Source organism: Poeciliopsis prolifica, unplaced genomic scaffold (genome assembly GCF_027474105.1).
Source record: "Poeciliopsis prolifica strain line A6 unplaced genomic scaffold, Auburn_PproV2 SCAFFOLD015, whole genome shotgun sequence".
Lineage (NCBI taxonomy): Eukaryota > Metazoa > Chordata > Actinopteri > Cyprinodontiformes > Poeciliidae > Poeciliopsis > Poeciliopsis prolifica.
Window position 1 is genome coordinate 6889797 of NW_026562390.1, and position 20421 is coordinate 6910217.

General features: G+C 37.7%; 1 protein-coding gene across 1 annotated transcript; it reads right to left on the bottom strand.

The window, feature by feature from the left end:
* Window positions 1-1148: 1148 nt before the first annotated feature.
* Window positions 1149-20319, bottom strand: mrrf (mitochondrial ribosome recycling factor). Its single transcript, XM_055040500.1, has 7 exons — window positions 20242-20319; window positions 16701-16880; window positions 16418-16570; window positions 11992-12110; window positions 6366-6457; window positions 4229-4388; window positions 1149-4149 (listed from the first exon to the last, which is right to left on the bottom strand). Exons 2-7 carry the CDS (start codon window positions 16876-16878, stop codon window positions 4072-4074), a joined length of 780 nt encoding a protein of 259 aa, XP_054896475.1. The 5' UTR covers window positions 16879-16880; window positions 20242-20319; the 3' UTR covers window positions 1149-4071.
* Between the last annotated feature and the right edge of the window lie 102 nt (window positions 20320-20421).

Consider the following 20421-nt stretch of genomic DNA (forward strand, 5'->3'; position numbering starts at 1 on the left):
ATGATTTGCGAAGGAACACGACACAAGAGGGTATATCTGTACATTGCGTTTTTTAAAACATTTAATTAAACCACAGCAGCCTATTATAAAGACAGAAAAGAGTGATATTAAATCCAACTTAACAGTGACCCAGGAATATGTTTCAAAATTAAACTGATCACTGAAGGAGGCTCTGGGTGCGTGAAAGATTTTATATCTGTTACCATCAAAACAATAATCCAGCACCAGTGCATGCAAAGGCTTTTGGATATATTTTTTTTTTTATAAATTAAGATCAGAGTCTAGCTGCTACCACAAACATTAATGTGAAGATATGTGAAAACGTTGATCAAGACCAGAAAGTCTGCGTCAAGACAGAATAGAGCAAGTCAGAAAAATCTTTTGCACAATCCTGGATAGCCAATAGTTTTTTTTTTATTATTATATCTATCTACTTACAGAAATGATGTATTTAAATTTAAGAGGTGCTGTGTGACCTAAAACTCATTGCATAAATGCTGAACTTTTTCTTAATTTTTTTTTTTTTGTAGAAGCCTGGGATGGTGAATCAGTCAAGTTAAACCATGGATGGATCTAAAACAAAAACAAAACAAAAAAAACCATGGACATCCTGGACAAAATCTGTAGCAGCAGAAGCTTATTGTATTCTTGAAAACTTTAAGACAGTTCAGTGTTATGATATCAAACTTTTAATCTTCTGTGAACATCCATCTTTGGGGGAATAGCATTGCTTAGTAGTGAGCACCACTATGGATACAGGTGTAATACCATTTTGTGCCTCCAGATGGGGTTGTTACTCATCGTTGCCCTCAGTCAAACCTGACAAAACAAGTTAGTCTATTCAGTTTGTTCACCATGTCAAGCTCTTGTCATTCATTAAAGAGTGTAAGTGTTAAAAACGTGAGTATTTAGAAAATATTCACAACTAAGTCTAAATTCTCTTCTGGTGCTTGCAGATCCTAGTATTTCTTCTAACCAACATGTTACTCATCTTTCTCACAAAGCCAAATTACGCGTTTTATCAGGCAGATCATGAAAATGTTTACGAGAGGAGTTCTCTCAGGTCACTCCAACATAATTTGCTCCGGTTTCTGTTGGCCTGTCAAAATGTATACTTGACTTAAAAAGAAAAAGGCATTGCTTGCCTGTGTGTTTACAGGAAAATGCTCTTTAATCATTAGATACACTGCTGACCACATTTAACAACAGTACCGGTAAAGATGCGTAAAAATCCCTTAACATCAATCCGTCTTGTATTGCAGCAACATATTCTCAAACAGGTGAATGCGGAACAACGTGACCTTTAATTTCAGTACATTTATGGAGTAGGAAAGAAATACCACATAAGAAAATAATTGCTTTTTAACAGACTCAACAGTGGCACAATCATTGGTTCCCTTGCTGTACAACCCTCTTATGTCAAAACAACACAGGGAAAATTGTAGTAAAATCCAACCTTTGATTTCAATACATTGAATCAGCGGGGTGAAAATAGGAGAAAAAAACCCTCTCAACTGCAGTAAAGAGTGATATCTCTGGATTACCAAGGTAAAAATTAATCTTTGAGACAACCACAAACTCCATATGATTGTGGAGTGAAACATTTGACATTTCTACTCTTAAGTATAGAGGAGGATCTTTGATGCTGTGGGACTCTTCTTCCGATAGCAATGTGACATTTTAAGAGTGGATGAAACAATTAACTCTCTGACACACAATCAGACTTTAAAAGGCTGATGGTTTCTGCCAGGAAAATAGAGAATTTATCATTAATGGATCTCAAAAACATTCTAAATAAATGTTTTTACCAACTGTTTTCCATGTCATACCAAATGCCAAGCATGTAGGCAACAACATCGTGAAATGTTACGAGCGTCGTCCATGAAAGGGGCTGAGCAGACTATTAACAGAAGAAGGACCAGTAATTGTGCCACTGGTAAATGTGTTAAATAGCAATTATTACCTAATGTAGGATTTTCCCCTGCTGAATAAATGTATTTAAATCAGAAGTTCAGATTTTCTTTCCCCCTACGCTGCGGTAGAGAATGAATTCATCTTACGTTTTATATATTTTTACAGGAAGTGCTACTGAATGTGACCTTTCTAACATTTAGGATTCAAACTTTGACCCTTCTTGCAAAAAGAACGAAAACAACTTTTACAAACAGCATGTTTGCACTTTGCGCCAGCTGTGAATAAAGGCCTGCCCTGTCAAATTAAAGGTTTACTGAACTAATTTGGCCTTGTATATTTTGTTGAGGCGTCGCCAAAGGATACAGCCAAACTTCCAGAGACACAAACCTCTACCGCTTTCTTGTTGGCAAACAAGCGCGGTCTCACACGCTAACGGCGGACGCTCGCAGACATGTACGTCAAAAAGGCAGTGCTGCTGGTAGTAGTAAACATTCGAAAAGGAACAGGGGTAATTCAGTTGATAAATGTCAACCGAAATGAAGCTATCAGCTGAAAGCAATTTCCTTGTGCTTTGCCTGTGTTGTGCGCCAGGGACTTTGGGAGATTTTTCTCCCCTCCATCGATCATGAAGCCTCTGTTTTAGGCCAAGGTACACAATGCCCTCAAATTGCTGACATATGGACCAAGAATCACCACAAAAACCTGACATTTCCACCCCGCCCTCCTCTGTCCCAGTCTGTCCACTCCTCTGCTAAACTCTTGTTTATCCAGTGACTCTGGACTGCTAGGGCCATTAAAGAGCAGCCACAGACCGAGGACTCTGGACAATAAAACCACGCACAGTAAGACCCCCAGTGAAACTTGCAATGCCCCCTATTCCTAAATCCAATTTGGAGAAGTGAGAATGCATTGTAATAAAAACGTAATTAGCAGCTGCAGAGCTGCTGCAGCCATCAAATGACTGTGTGGCTGTGAGATCAAGTGTGGGCAGACTGAAAATAAAGACTGTCTGACTTGCGGGCTGCCTGTGACCAGTAGCGGAAGCAGCAAAAGAAATCATGATAAAGATGATGACACCAGCCACATAATGGCACAGAAAGCCGCCAGCTGGTATAAACAGCGGGCAGATGAAAGCGGAGCCGGACACAATGTGTGTGTGTGTTTTTTTTCATTCCAACTATTCCTGTTATTGACTTGGTTTCAACAGCTCCTGCAAACCAGTTATTCTCCGCTGCAAGTTTGAAAAGTGAAGCTATTTAAAGACAAAGAAGGCCAAGTTTAGAACATTAAAAGCCTCTTTTCCTAATGGACGACCGTGGTGCCAGCAGCCAGGGCCCCCAGAAAGTCCCTGCACAGGAAAAGTCCATTATCACTCCAGCTAATGGAGCAAGGGGCCGGCTTTAAACTAAAAAGTAAAGCAAATGAAAAGAAAACAAGAGAGAACAAGATGACGCACATGCTTCAAAGCAGTGTTTCTTTAATGGGGTCCATCAATAATGTGTCTTTCCTGACGTTATTGTGTTTAAAATAGAGTAGCCATGTTATCAATCCTAGACATGGACAGAAATTAAAAGCTCTATTTTCCTCCCTCCTGATGTGCATTTACACCAGGCTGAGAATCAATGCGAAACAAATGTTTGGTAACACGCTAATTGTATCTGCCTAAGTTTCAAGTACAAACTGCGTCGTACTCTTGCCACCAAGGAAAACCCGCAGCCAGTTTACATTCGGATGGGTGCGCTTGCTTTGTATAAACAGACAGCCCCTGTGGCAAGGAGTTTGATTAGGAGGAGGCCCACAAATCCCATTAAAAGGCCATTTGTCCTGTTGGATGTTTGTTTGAAGATGGGGAGAGTAACAAGGAAAAGGAGGGAGGTGACAGGCAGTCTGTCGTCCTTGTTGCCGTTTCCGTGCCAGTTTCTGTTTACGCCTTTATGCAGCTGGATGCAGATACCGCACAGCAATGCTGGGTACCCAACAGCGTGGTCAAGAAGAAAAGTCTCACCAGGCCTTTAGTGGCCTGGTGAATGTGCATCTGTGGATGATTCAGAAGTGAGGTCTCCATCATGATCCAGTCTCTGTTACCAACAGGTTCACGTTCGTCTTATCAGTGCTGAAATATGTAACTGGAAACGTATTGGTTTTCTTTTCTGACAGTTATCCTAAAAGCTCTTTGGTCTTGGCTGCAAGTTGTTTGTCGATTTCCACAGCAATGTTATCTGCCATCTGTTGAATCTGTAAAAAAAAAGAATATATAGGAAGTTAAGTGTTTTTTTTACTCTCTTAGCTGTGAAGAGCCTTGTATGGTCTGTACCTGTTTTTCTACGAGTCGTATTGTGTCTTCAGAGTGACTCTCTTTTGCCTTTTTCACCTGGCTGACAGAATTGGAGCGCACTCTCCTCAGAGAGTCTTTAGCCTTGTTGCTGAATTGTTTGGCCAACTTGGCAAGGTTTTCTCTGTGTTCCCGTGTCACCCTGCCGTTAAAAGGAGGGAAAACATTGACAAAAAATAGTTTTGATGACAAGGATTCACGCTGGATTAGGGAGATCTCTAAAACAGTTCAAGGGTTGCCTAATCACAGCAAATTCACAGCTCAATAAAAATAAAACCAAGAGGCACAGCTCCACCGTCAGTTTCAGATTTGTTGTGGATGAGCTTATGTGATTAAGACAGTCAATTTATCAGCATCCTCAGAAAATGCAGGTGTGAGGGTTTTATGTACAGTTTCATTGCACTGTTCAGAGTGACTTCCTGTATAATAAGGTTGACCTGATGCAGCATATCATAGAGGCTACAGTTGGAAATAATGACACAAATTCCAAAATGTAGGTCCTTTTACTGATCACTGTGAGCTGCTCATATTATTCTGAGATCCCAAACTGTTTTGCTTTGAATTGTGCTAACCTGAGTGAAGTTTCCCTTTCCCTGACCTTTTTCAAATTAAACAAAACTGGCGTAAAACATGTGTAGGTTTGTGCAACACAACTTTTTGTTGTGCTCCTATCAACCAGCCAGTACAAAAATATGGTGTCAATCAAAAAAAATCATGTCTTTAAAAGGAGAAAGAATTTCCACATGACCTCAGTTATGTAATAGCTAAATTCATATATTTTACGTCTGATATTTAGTTGTTATAAAATGTTCAGATGAAAAAATGTTTACTTTATTTTTGCGACGAATGTCTAAGAAAGTAGCAAAAGAGCAGATTTAAAACATGATCTTTCCTACATTGCCTAGTATTTTACTGGCAATCCAGGCTAATCACTTGAAAAGAAATCTTTATTTCTGAAACATCTAAAAAGAAAAAAAAAAGAGAAAACGCTAAACGCAAAATAAGTGTAAAGTCCAAAAGAAATCTTAAAACTGTGTAGGGTCATTGTAAGAAATACTTTTCCCATTCTTTGCATCCTGCATAGTTACAACTTTGTCTTATTGTAACATGGCTGAGCTTAAAAAAAGATTGTGAATGTAAATGCACAAAATGATATCCTCACTCAGGCAAATGGGTATACTTAGTGCTTGTTAGCCTTAAACATAAACCTTATAGTTCTGACTCACAGCTTTGAATTACAATCACTTCGAGGACATAAAGCTGAGTTGGACAAAAGAAAAAAAAAATCCTCCCCACAAGTTTGCATCTACTTTGCATTTGTCAGTCAGAAAAGACCTGCTTCCCGTTACACTATGCTTTTCTTGCCCTTAATTGGCTTTTTCGTCTTGTTTTTGCTGCGGGAACAATTTGCAAACAATCCGAGTGCCTTGTCTATTTACTGCAAACAATGCGGCCTAATTAACGATTCCAGGGCCAATCAAGAAGAGCCTTTCTTTGGAAATGCAAATGGAGGCTTGGAGCGTGCCGAGACTGATTGCAGAGGGAAAAGCAGACCGACTCTTGTGTCCCTCCTCTGCCAGACTAACACCTGCTGCTCCACGTGCACACCACCACACATGCACATAAACACAGGAGGCATGCAGACTCACATGCACACTGTGTATATGCAAAAACTGTAGTCTTTACACACAGAGCGCGGCTTGTTGAGTGAGTGACGGATTGTTTTGTGTGAAGTTGTTTGATTTGGCAGGGGAAAAAATAGAAAGGGTGTGAGATATTTAGCAAGAGTAGAAATAGAGAGAGTGGCCTGACAATCATGCCAACACACTGAGGCTCTCAAAAACTCCTTCTGAAAAGTCAATAAACCTGTCAGCTACGGCTAAGATTGTGGATTTATTTATTAATCGAGTGAAACAAAAACCGTGTGTGAGATTTGGAAACGATATTTGCATGCTGGATGATGTTTTATGGGAAGAACAGGCAGAAGTTTGTGTTAAAAACAGAAAAGTGATAGAGGAAAAACAAAAGTGAACAGAAGATGGAAAAGAAGGAAAAGTGTTAAAGCGGAGGAAAGGCTTTCTGGCCTCTGGCATATTTGTGTGTCAGAAGGGGGACTCACTTGGGAACGGGCACCTTGATGATGGTCCCATCCGCCTCTGGGTTTAAGTTCATGCTGCTCTCTCTCAGGGCGCGGGTGGCCGCCGCTGTAGCCTGGGGCGGGAGGCAGAAACACACACACACACACACACACACACACAGAAATACAACTTCAGCACCGGTGTGAAAGGAAAAGCAGGGCCACGGCTACAGGTAGTGACTGCGTTCCAGCTGGCAATCATTAGAGTAGTGTGCATGTGTGTAAGTGTGTGTGCCAGGGGAATCCCGTGTAGCGTGGAAGTGCCTTGGGCCACTGTCAGCGCCGGGTCTCATGGGACGGGACTGAGAGGTTGCAGGGGCACAGAGTTGACCTTTGACAACCTCACAGGAGAGTCTGCCTGCACTCGCGTTTGATACATGAACACTAACATGTGTTTCAGCTCATTTGAATTCAATAAATATTGTTCAGGAGTAAAGATGATTAGTGGAGCCATATTTAAGAAACACAAATACCATAGATATGTTTCATTTTAAAATCCTTCTCTACCTCCTTCCAAGTTGATTTCTTAGCTGATTCTCAAACAGATGTTACACAGGTTTTTATGGGTTATAATTACTGTTTAATGATATCAGGAAAGCATCCAATTCCAATATAGTTCTTGAATATAATAGTTTGTGATAATGATTGCAATTGACCCATCATTTTCTCAGTCTTCTTTCTCTTTTCCATCATCCCAACACAATTCCAACAAATTAAAACCTTGATTTCTCAGATCTTGATCAGGTATGCAGATAAAAAACCCAGAAAAATTCCATCTGAGTGGCTAAAATGTCTTTTGAAGAGAAAAAAAAGAGCTATTTCTCATGCAACAAAACTTCAGCAACATTTACTATCCTTGATCATATAAACCCCATTAACTGGAATAAATGAATAGCCCAATTAATTCTAAAATTAGCCCAATTATTCCACTATAAAGTAGAAACATTAAGTATATAGGTATTGACTGTGCTACAAGGTTGCAAGATGTAACGTTGTTAAATCATTTTCCATTACTTAAAACAGTCAAGGATGATCTCTCCTGCAGAAAAAAACATTCCCCGTTCTCTTTTGAGAGCTACATCTGCATTGAAATGATAAGACTTCGGCTAAATCCGTTGTAGATTGTCTTCCTTGTTTCCAATTTCTTTGACTGTCATGCTTCTGTTTCAGAATAAACCGATTAAATATTAGTCAAAGACAACACAAGTAAACACAAAAAGCAGTTTTTAAATGAAGGTGTTTAATGTTAAGGGAGAAAAAAGAAAAGCAAACCTACATGGCAATTTGTGAAAAACTGATTGCCCCCTAAACCTAATAATTGGTTATGCCACCTTTAGCAGCAGCAACAACTGCAATAAAGTGTTTGTGACAACAATCAATGCGTCTTTTCCAAACTGTGGAGGAGTTTTGATCCACTTATCTTTGCAGAATTGTTGTAATTCAGCCCCATTTTAGAGGAAAGGCCTTTTTAAGATCATTGCACAACATCTCAATAGATACATCTCCAAAGTCTCCATCTTGTTTTTATTTTTTTTTTCAGCCAGAGGAGGTCTTGCTAGTGTGTTTTGGATCACTGTCGTGCCGCAGAACCAAAGTTTGTTTCAGATTGACGTCCTGAACAGATGGGTGGTTACTCTCCTTCTGGACGTCTTGGTCGACAGCAGAATTCATGCTTCCATTTATCACAGCAAGTCTTCCAGGTTCTGGAGCAGCAAAACAGCCCCACATTATCACACCACCACCACCATATTTTAATGTTGGAAGCATCCTTTTCTGAAGAGCGGTGTTATTTTTACACCACGTTTAATGAGACACACGCCATCCAAAGAGTTAAACTGTTGTCTCTTCAGTTCATACACTGTCTTCCTAAAAGTCTTGGGGATCATCAAGACATGTTCTGAAAAAATTGAGATGAGCCTTACCGTTCTTTTTGTTCAGCAGTGTTTTTTGTCTTGGAGCTCTGCCATGCAGGCCTTTTTTGCCTAATCTTGTTGTTGTGGTGGAGGCATAACCTCTGACCTTGTTGTGGGGTCTTTTGTGCACTTTTGAATGAGTTGTTCTTGCAATGATTTTGGTCAGCTGGCTGATCCTGGGAAGCTTCACCGCTATTCCATGTCTTCGCCACGTTTTGTTGATAACGGGTTGCAATTTGGTTCACTGGAGTCCCTTAATTTTAAAAAAAATGGCTGTCCAGACTGATAAATCTCATTTTCTTTCTCATTTGTTTCTGATTTTTTTTCTTTTTTTAATCTCAGCATGATGTCCCGCTCTTGAGGATGTTTTGATGTTCTTCACTTTGAGTCAGGTCCTATTTAAGCAATGTCTTGATTTAGAACAGGTGAGGCAGTAATCAGTTCTGAGTGTAGCTGGAGACGATGAACACAGGTTCAACAGTTTTGCCAAGACAAATTTGCCAAAATTCTTCCAAAGTGATAAAACATTTTTTTACAATAATGCAAATGTTTGTTCATTATTATGGCCACAGAGAATTTGTCACATCTTGAAGCGTGACAAAAACTGAAAAAAGCAGAAGTGACTTTTTATGGCTCTATAATTGTTGGAGTTTATGTTGAAAATCTAGTCAGTTATATTAAATATATAGCAATATAACTGATATTACTATATATTTAATATAATATTAAATATATTTAAAATGAAGATTTACTAATTTATAATACAAGTGATATAAATATAAATAGTCATATAAAATATATACATTTTTTTGTTCTAAAAAACATAAAAGTTTTTTATAGCAGTAATCTTTTTTGCACTACAACAAATTATTGTTACAGAAACAGCCAAACCTCACTAAAAACATATCTACTATTATGCATTTTGTTAAACTGGTACCAAAAAATCTAAGCTTGACTTACACCAACAAGAGAATAGAAAGTATCGCTAATATCCAACACAATCCTTCACTATCTAGATTCCTGAGCTACGCTAGAGAGCTACAGTAATGGTATATATGCACAAGAGGAAGGAAGGTAATTTTTCAGCTGCATAATAATTCCCTTAACTGACCTTTTGAAAGTATGCGAAAGTGTGATTCAAAGAAATTTAAGCCATTCAATTTCCTCCTGTCCGCCCCACCACCATCTATTGCACTCTTTTCTTTGACGGCTCCTTCTGGACTTTTCCCACTGGGGGCAAAGAAATGGCAGCAAGATTAAAGGAATTTATTTGTGAGTATTAAAAAAATTCATGAGGTTTCTTTTCCTTTGTTAAAGTCCTCCGGAAAGCAGGCCTCCAGTTGCTTTCTGAGAGCAGGGTGATAGATTTATCCCATACCTATGTTTGATTGTTCTCAGCATCGAATTCATCACAGTTTCCTCTCTCAGATGAGCGAGAGTTCAATTCCTCGAAAAAAAAAAAAAAAGTGCTGGGCAGGTTCTGGTTAATGTGTTGGAGAGGAAGAGAAATTACAGTGAAGCTTTGCATCAAACGCTCCCAGCCCAGTTCAAAGAAAGCAGGCGAGCAGAGAGGAATGGGATCGAGAGGCTGTGTGTGCCTTTAAAAGGGACAATGTTAGGATGCCGAAACATGGCACACATGCCCACACACACAGTAAACTGCTCCCACATTTGCATACGTTGGCTGCACTGTCCACTTTCCAGAATGTTCCTAGTAAATGAATAAAAACAATGGCAAGGACTCTGCAGTGGCAGGTAATGGATAGGTGTCATTATAAGCCTATTTGGTCTTGCGACTGAAGACTCACCTCTGTGCAGGACCTGGGTAACACTGATCCTGACAGGGTGGCATGTGAGAGAAACAGAGTGTGTCTGTCTGAGCATGTGTGGTCTGTGGTTAATAAGAGAAAAACACTCTCCGGGAAAATATTTCACCTGATTCAGCTTTAGAACTGTATCTTAGATTGAAGTTTTGATAAAAACTGATGTTTTTATGCTGCTGATCCACCTGGAAACAAAGCCAGGTAAGTCACAGCTCCTAGATGACCGGATAACACTAGACAGGCTGAAGAACTGTTATTAATCGACATCCTGCCCTTTTAGAAATCACCCACGTTTATCACATCTGCTCAAGCTAATAGATGCTTTTGGAGCCGGGTCTGTGTAAAGTAACCAGAAAACGTTTACATGCAGAAAAGCAACGGACTGGACTGTTGAGACCTTTAGGAAGTTGAACTGGGTAGATTTTTTTTTAAAAAAGGAAAATAGATTGACAAAATAAAATTTTGCTGTAAAAACACTGGACTTGGCAAAATGCTAATTTCCATTCATTCAGTCTTCTGAATGCAAAATATAATGCTATTTCACATACAATAAAGGTAAAGCATTAACATATTGAGCATTTGCTAAAAATATTATGACATTAATATTTATATAGAGATAGTTAAACATTTTGTTGAGATTTATGGAGTTCTTCATCTGACCTTAGCATCTATTTTATACTTGCTACTAAAGGAATTGTGTTTCTTTTTACGTTTTCACACTGGAACCTCACTTTTTATTGAAAAGCAAATAAAAAATAAGGCACTGATGACCTCCCTGGCGTAGATTTCATTTGGATGTTTACATTTGTGATGGTAGGACAGGAAATAAGCCTGTTCCCTGGTATCAGATGTGGATATTTAGCATGTGCAAAATGTTGAATGGTGCCTTCAGGATACTAATGTTTGTTTTTGTCTTGTCATCATATCCTGATTCTTGCCTTTTTTAAAGGGTATGTTCTCTTGTAAAAACATTCAAATTTCAGTAACTTCATATTGATTTAAAGATATTATATCAAAAGGTATTATTTTTCCTGACTGAATAAATTAACTCATACATTTTTTAAACACTATAGTGTAAGATTATACCACTGCATCAAAAGTTAAATTTAGTTCAAGGCTTTTTGCACAAATGGCAATGCAGTGACATTACCAGAAATGTTTTACCATTAGGAATCTATACATCTACATCTTAATTATGTGATGAAAGCAACATGATTTTAGCAATAAAGCATCTCGACATTTCTGCCAAGTATTTTCTTTTGCATCATGTTGTAAAATTATACCTCAAAATAAAACAGAACTTGATCAGGAAGCTGAGCTGACACAAAAAAAAGCATTGTGAAATCCAACTCTTACATACAGGATTTAATAATGTTGGGTCAAATGCAAATTCTAGCATCAAAGAGTCTGGATACCTCTGAGCCCTCAAACAAAATCTACAAAGAAATTGAGCGATTTAAAAGAAAAAAAGAAAAATAATCCATTTCTTCCTTACCCAGGGGTAAAATGAGGTCATTTCCTATCTGGGACGACTCACACACAGACATAAGCACACTACAGTGCACGCATACCCTTCTTTGCTATCTTTCACCTTCAGAACAAAGGGGTCCTTGAGTGATCAATCAATTAGCATCTGAGACTCGGGGCCCAGAGAGAGGCTGGTCAGGTTTCATTTACACACAGAGTGATGTGGGGTTCCAGTTCTGGTCTGGCTCACTTTTCCTTCACTGAAGACCATCTATCTGTCTCTGCTTTGGCTTATTTTTACAAAGCTTATTTATTCAGCACTTGTCCGGAATGAGACAAACAGATACAGGTAGGAAGAAACTGCACTGACGTGTGTGTGTGTATGTGTGTGTGTGATCGTCTTACTTCAGGGAAGCTGCTCATGTTGACCACAATGACTTGAGGGGACTTCATGGAGATCTGACCCAGCTGGTTCAGAGGAAACTTCCCATCTTGAGTCGTCACCACAATGTGATCCAGAGCCCCTAAATAAATACAGACCAGGAGAGGTGTTACATTTCTTTATTTATCTGCCTCCATGTCGCATCGGTTGCAGCGACGAACACGATATGCACTCTTGCACTGTGGCAACTGCATTTCTTCAATATATGGCAGAATTTTCACACAAAGGACTCTCTTTTAACATTGTTTTAAGCAGTGAAAAAAAGACTTATCAAATTTGTGAAGTATTTAAACTCGTGTGTTTTGCAGTATATACCGAGATCCAGTTCTCCTGTTGTTATTAGGCCTCTAATCAATGTGGTGACATGTTCTGGCTTGACGTGACTGCGTTTGTGTACAATTGGAATTAATGAAAACAGAATCAATCATCCAGTTGCTCAAACAGAAAGACAAAAGAATCTGCAGCAGAAGCCACAAATAACACATGTAAAAATTAAGCCTCCTGTCAAGCTGTTAAAAATTTCCACGATCTTTTGTCTCCCCTTAACAGTCACCAGCGACAGAAACAAAAGTTTTGCCAACACAAGCTGACTCCTGCTCCACCCACTTCTCATCCCTTTTTTTTTTTTTTTTTTAGCTTCGTTGCTTCATCCATCCTTCCCCCTCCTCCATCTGGCTAACCTCAGACGCAGTTGTTTCCTTCTCCTCCACCTCTGCCTTACATCATCTCCTCCCTTCTTTCCCCCAGGGGGGTGTGCTGGTGCTGTGTGTGGAGAAGTGGGGTGACGGGGAGGTGAGCCAGCGGTGTAATTTTCTCTATAGGTTCAATTTATCTTTTGATTTCAAGGACAGAAAAAGAGACGCACTAATCAGAGAGTCAATATGAATGAGGAGTATTAAAAATAATAGATGTGATCAAATGTATATTGAATGAAGAACACAGTTATATAAGGTCTTAGTTTTATTTTAAATGTCACTTTAACCAGATGTTTAAAGCAAAAGGGCACACACTAATTTTTTTTACCTGAATTTACTCTGTTGAAATGTTGACGACCGACATATTTACTAGTGTTTGAAGATAGTATTTTTTAAAGTGAGGTTCTGATAATACAATATGAGCATTCAGTATCTTATCTGTGCAGATTACTGTCTTAGTGGATTAATTGGCATGAAACAGATTTTAATTTGTCAAAGTGGGGTAAAGCACTCTGATAAAGCCGATTTCTATCTTCCAGTTGAAAAAATTGATGTTTTATCTTGAATACCATTCAGTCATCTAAGTATGTCAATTTAATCAATAAAATTCCATGTACGTTCATGACAATTCAGTAGCCTTGAAGTGAAGTAAAATAGTAATACTGCAATTAATAAGTATTACTAGTATATTGTTGACAGATATTTTGTTCCAACATGAGTTAATGCTGGACTCTCTCATGTTTCTAAACATCTGACTTCAAGCATACAACTCAAGACTTAAACAAAAAACATTTTCTTTCAGCTGACTGCTTTCCATGCAGAACAGTTGCTATGTTGCTAGGCTAACATTAGCCATTGTTTTCATATGACTTATTGATAATTGCTTTTAAACATGTAAAAACAGGTTTTAGCTAATTACAGTCTGAAGAAAATGTCATTTTGTCATACTTTGCTTCCAAGCAGCCCTTTTTAAAAATAATAATAATCTTATAAAATTGTTTTCATTAATACATTGCAGGCTTTCTGAAGATCTTTCAATGCATTTTCATTTTTTTTTTTTAATTTTGGATGAATTTTTATCTTGCTGCTCAAATATGATCTATGAATTATTCAGACATTACAAAGTAATGAAAGAAAGCAACTCAGCTTGACTATTTTTTTTTTAAAACTTGAAACCAAACAAAACTTTGCTAATACCATCCTGAATAAAAGCACACATGGACAACAGTGTTTCAAACAAAAGAAAATGAACAAGAATGAATGAATTAATTAGTTTTAGAGGTGATTACATTTTGATTTTGTAGAGAGATAAAACCTTGTTACTCAGTTTCCAGTCTTGCTGACTCCTGCAACAACAATGCGTTTAGAATTTAGTCTCCAAATGAATGACCTATAAACTCTTTGTTTACATAAAAACAAATTTAGTTTCCAAGCCGTACTTAATCAGCACAATATGGTGGACAAGCCACTGATCTCCCCACGCTCTATGCATCTATCTGTAATTTCCTGTTATACATCTGATGCACAAACACATACATACAAGTACGGATTCATAGCAACAAGCAGCAAAAGTTACAATGCTATCCACACAGAGTCTTCCACTGGTAGCTTTAATAAGACCCAGATGACAAACCCACATACAGTTGCATGAGACAAAACTGACGTCATTCAATTCCACCATCTCATCTCTCCTGTCAGATCCAAGTCATGTTGCCTCCCTGGATTATTGTGCAGCTGGACAGAGGAGGGAGGGATGGACAATCAGAGAAAAGCAGTGACAGACAGACCAGTGGAGGGACAGGACAGGAAGGATGACAAAGCAAAGGGAGTAATCTAAAATAGATGAATAAAACAACAGAGACAGTAAAGATAGGAACTGGAAAAGCTAATTGGTAATATTTCTGAGAAGTGTAGACGTGTTTCTTAAGCATCTTCTACATAAGCAGTTAATAGGTTACTCCATAATATTCTTTACAAGAAGCAAGTTTACATGACAACTACAACTAAATTTATCAGGGGTTTATTTAAAATCTTTGTTAGATAGATCAAAAGTATAATAAATGTATTTGTTTATTACCTTTTACACTTCTCTGTCTTACATAGAATAAATTAGATCAAGTTAAACAACTTATTTAATTGTCTTTTATAAATGTAGTGATACTGTGATATTTCTCCTCAAGACTATTATACTGTGCAGTTCGTATAAAGGTCATTGTAATAATCTTTTGTAATAAATGAAAAGAAGATCTCAACACAGGAGATTCACTCTAAACGACCAAGTGATAAATCGGGGGAGAAAAATGCATAAGACAAGCTTGCAGACCGATCATACAAATCAAGGCTCAATTTATACTGTAAATTATCCAACATGTACATATACAGTTATAAATAAAAGTAACTTGAAACCAATCATTTCCAGCAAATCATCTTTACCCTTAACTATCCAAAACCTTTTATAAATCACTCTGCTGTAAACAGTTGAGGTTTTGCATGTCTGAATTGGAGACACTTTTTTTTATTAGTAGGCTCTCTGCAAACATCTGTAAACTGGACAAAATTTCCTCCCAAATGATGTTAAAAAGATCTGCCTGCAAAGTTCCAACAGCAAGCTTTCGCTGAGGCTCTGTTTTCGTCTTCTTAGTTTCTACTAGCATGATGTTTTCATTTCCTGTCATAATGCTGTGCTTTAGACTGCTGACCTCATTCTGAAGACTTAAAATGTCATATTAACACATTAAAATGTGCTTGATCCAAGTTTACGCTAAGTTTCTATTATTTGAAGTCATTACATACATGGGGAAAAGCAGATATGTGCGTAATATCAGGATTTGACACAATCAAATTGTCATTTAAGCTTTTGTTTAATATACAGCTTATTGTTTGGTCTCTGTGTAAAACATAGTGAAAGTTTCTTTGGCAGGGTTTGGAATCCCTGATGCAAAACACAACCAAGAAGGAAGTAATTTTCAGTTTTAAGACAGATTCTGTTGCAGTATCCTTCTACGGCAGCTTCTATTACACACTCCACTTCCCCAATTTGTTAGAACCCAGAAACAAAGGGTCACGGCCCGGATGTAGTTTGGGAATCAAAGGTCAAAGCCAGGTCAAACTCATGTCACACATGGATCTCCTCATATTAAGCACTGAGGGACTTTGTGAGGAGAATGGAAACACAAGACAGACTTCTAACTGAAAGCAAAAACGAACAATAGGTTCTAATGAATCTACATTACGCAAAAACAGAATAGATTAGAATAGAGTCACTTAATCTGTTGATGAGCTTAATGTTATGCTAATTTTGAGAAGGAAGTATGTTATATATAAAACTAAGATTCAGAGTGATTTGTCTTGTAGATGAGTGTAGGATCATGTCTATTTGTGACATATTACATAAACTTTAATTCCAACCTTTTTCATGTCTAATCTAATAAAATAAACTAAATAAAATTGATTTAAGAATGTTTTATCTCAAGTAGAAAACACTTGAAAATTAAAACATCAGTCTGAAAAACATAAAACATAACAATGTTTTGGAAAATCTAATTCCGAAACATTGTTACATGTTGAAATTGGCTTTGCATGCAGAAATTATGCTTTGTCTCATTATAAGCTGTTTTCTCTTGCACCTGGAGAAAAATGAAAGTGAAGCCAACAGGAGACATGTGAGGAGGTCCAAGAGACACAAGCAAACTACCTGGCGAGGTTCGGATGCTGAGGTTGCGTGTGAACTCATCTTTGAGTGCACTGAGGACTGCGGTCATGTCCTCCTTCACTTCATCCAGACTGATGATGTCTTCCACCAAAGATGAATTAATATTCACCTTAGCTGACTGGCCCTTTGCCTTGGCTTAGAGGAAGAAAAAGGAGAAAATGAGACTCAGACAAATAACATCTAATCAACAAACTTCCATCTGAGCCAAAGGAAGAGAAGATGATGCACAAATCTGAGCTTCAGTGCCATAACTCTCTTCTCTGACCTTTTGCTTTCTTGGTGGCGTAGAGCCTGATGCATGCAGGAGCAGGGTGGAGGAAGGCACCAGGACAAACCGGTGGTCTGAAACCCACCCAGGAGGTGACTGTGAGTGAAGACCTGGCAGGCCGTACCAGGGACTGACACAGAAAGGGTCGAAGCAGGTTCAAGTGATTCAAAGCCATGACTGTAAACAAGCCAAAAATGAAAGGTTTTGATAACAAGACACGAATGTGACGCACAGATTTTGAAAATCATGGATAATTTTAAGCCATTTGACAGCTGCAATGAATATATTTATTAAAATGAGGTAATAGCTCATGTTAACCAGCAGGAGGTAGGCCAACATCTTCTTCCTACTTCCAACAGCATAAAGGGCGCTTCCTCTAATCTAGAAATATATAGCTTGATGCAATATTAAGCACAGCTATGGAGAGTATTAGTATAATTAAATAGGGGTCTTTTTTAATTACTCCAAATAAGGCAAGAAACTGACTAAGATTAAAATTTTATTGATACAAATTTTACCTAGCGACAGGTGATGTGGACAAAACCTTCATACACAGCAAAATATGACTCTGGCTATATGCATAATTCATTCTATGCTAATCAAAAAATAAAACCTGAATAAGAAAACACCTTAAGTGGAACACTAAAACATAATCCACCCAAATAGATAAAGAATTGGAGAATTATGTTGATTGTCTTGCATTGAGAAATTCTGTTTTTGTGCTGTAATAAACATCTCATTACCATCTAGTGAAATAGCAAGACAAAACTAAAAAATAAATATTTCCTTACGATTTCTACAAGTTCACATGGTTCAAATGCAATTATATGAAACTAAGTGTTAATAATCTGTAAATGTTGGCAGCAAAAATTTGGTTGCAAAATAACAGAATCATAATAAATAAAAATGAGAATTAACATGTCAATATGTAGATAGAATAAACAATGTTTTATACATAAACTTAGTCACATATTTTTGTTGAAAAGGTCAGTGAACATTTGACAATTACAATGATTTTTATGATCATAATGAAGTCTACTTAATAGATTTTTATATTTGAAAGTTAGGCAACATTTTAAATACTTGGATGCATCACCTTTTGGTTGATGCTTTTATAAACTGAAAATAATTTAAGTTCCCATTATCAGTCTATAAAATAACAAAACAGATCATGGATCAGAGTTCATCAAAGCCAAACTGATGTAGCAGCTTCAATATATATCCAATTCTGCAACTTTTTACCCTGACAAAACTATGGAGACATAACGATTCCTACATTCAGCCTACACTCAGTCATTTTGGGCATTCCTGAACAGAAACACAACAATTCCACTCCATGCTCTGCTTTTCTATAGATGAATTATAGCCCACCTTCCAGCTTGCCTCTTGACTGTGAACTCTGTCACTGACCCTCTTTCTGCACATGCAAACAAAGACCATCTCTGCAATATTTAAGCCCACACAGACACAAGCACTGAGTAGAGCCTGTCTTTCAGTCAGTCAATGTACAGGGCTTGTTGTACGCTAGTCCCTGACTGGCATTTTCTCTTGTCTGGGGAGAATTCACAGCTTTTATCTCCGAAGAGGAAAATACAATTAGTTATGAAATGAAATAGTTCAGCTAAAGAGAACTTTACTCAGTTGCTACTGCAGTATATTTCACCTATATACTCTGCCAAACAAAGTAAAAACAAACAAACAAAAAAACAGTGAATAATTGAAAGTCAAATATTACAAAGAAAATAATAATTCTGCTCTTTTTCAAGTGAAGCCGAGTATGCAGATTAAAATGCGGAGAGTTCTCCATAAGAATTTCATTTTTGTGAAATGTATGTGTACTTTCACATCATAAAATTATAAAAAATCATAGCAAAGTATTTATTTTTTATTACAAAACAATTCTGATGTTTCCTCAGTTTCTAGTCTTTGCTGTCAATTCAGGAAACCTTCTATTTAGGCTAAACTTTGGACCACCACTCCTGAAATGAATCTGCAACAGGCAGCTGAAACTAGAGGGGGTGGGGGGTTCCAAACAAGCCAACATGATTTGCCACACAGTGGCAGAGCTGACGGGTAGAGATGTGGGAAGGTGACAGATCTCTTTACAAAATAAGTCAAGCGAACCAAGTGAAGCCCAGGTGTTCAATGGGACACTGTAGTCTGGTATCCTGCAGGTTTCACAACCAGCTGCAGCCACACCCCTGTTTCTTCATCCAGCAGCAGGGGGCCAGCTGGTCAGCCCACATGCCCTCACTGTTTGCTTTAGAAAGGAGCACTGAAGAGTATCTGATAATGTTCTGCATCACTCTACCGTCTAAAACAAATTTTCCACTGGGAGGGGAGAAAAGAAGTCAAAAAAGTATTAGAGGAGAGTTTAAAAAAAAAGAAAATCCTGTTATTCCTTTTCCCCCTGGGAAGTCCAAAATATAAGCATGAATTGTTTTTGTTTTGTTTTTTCAAATAACAAAACTAATAAGAATTTTGACTTTTTTTTAACATTTTACATTTAAAAATAACTTTTAAGTTATTAAGAACACTGTTCGATCTTACAAAGTCTAATCTGTATTTTTAAGTATTAAAAAATAGATTAAAAAGGTCCTTTTAATCTGATTTGCCCATGTTTAGCTTCTTTTATTGATTAGCTTTTTATAAGAGGACAATATTTACAAGATCAGTGCTCCAGGCTCCATTGACACTACAACACTGAAAAAAAATTAAATAAATAAACAAAAGGAATGGAAAGTTAAAAATGTACATTAAATAAAGATATATATATTTCCAGTCAAAATAAGAAAATAAAAACAGTTGCAGACATGTACAGAATTGGCTATCATTTATTTAGATTGATACAAGCAGAATGGCTGGTGCCTATCTATCCATCTCCAGTCCATTACAGGACAAGCAACCAAGTCCATACACACACACACACACACACACACACACACACGCACCTATTATCGCAATTTTGAAATAACCAGTTAATCCAACTCATGTGTTGAACTTGGGGAAGGATCCACTGTTTTGTATTGAGTTTTTAAAAATATTTTCAGATGCAAATAAGTCTTAAAACCACCTGGCCAAGTGCTTCATACCATTCACCATGCAGCAGCCCAATTATGACCCTGCTATCCCTCTGCTACTGTGGTTCTACTTCAACATAACATAATGTATATCCACAAGCTAAGGTGAGCAGAACAAATCCTTGTGGTGAACCAGTGGATGGCAAGGCTTCTTTACAATTAATTATTAGTTTTTACAGTTAATTATTAGTTCTGAAAATGCAACCAGGTCCTAAGCCTTATAGAATTAAGTGATAGCCACACCGAAAAATGTAGAGCCATTCAATAATATTTTTCATACAGGCATGTTGTATTTTTACGAATTTTCTACTAAAGCCTTGTGAAGGTCGGGGTAATGAGAATAAATATATCAACATCAATATCGCAGGGTGACTAAGTTCTTCAATAAATATCTAGTGTTAACTGCGGCAAAAAAGGGCAACACAGCTTTAAATTACACAAAAGTCTTCCTTATTTACCTATTCGGGGTCAGTCTTTACAGGAGAAGCACGTTAGCTAAAGAGAGAAGCGCCACAGTTGACAAGTTCGTCATCAACAAGAGGCGCTATCACAGATAAGTGTGCTCGAGACACTTTATGGGTTGCACCGGGCGGGCGGAGTTACACATTGGTAATGTTGGACGTTTTCGAGCACAGAGG

Excerpts from the sequence above, each read along its gene's own strand:
- mrrf (XM_055040500.1), bottom strand. The coding sequence starts at position 16,878 with ATGGCTTTGAATCACTTGAACCTGCTTCGACCCTTTCTGTGTCAGTCC. Across the intron at positions 4,389-6,365 it reads ATCAAGGTGCCCGTTCCCAA|GGTGACACGGGAACACAGAG; the intron begins GTGAGTCCCCCT and ends TTTTAACGGCAG. Across the intron at positions 4,150-4,228 it reads TACGACTCGTAGAAAAACAG|ATTCAACAGATGGCAGATAA; the intron begins GTACAGACCATA and ends TTTTTTTTACAG.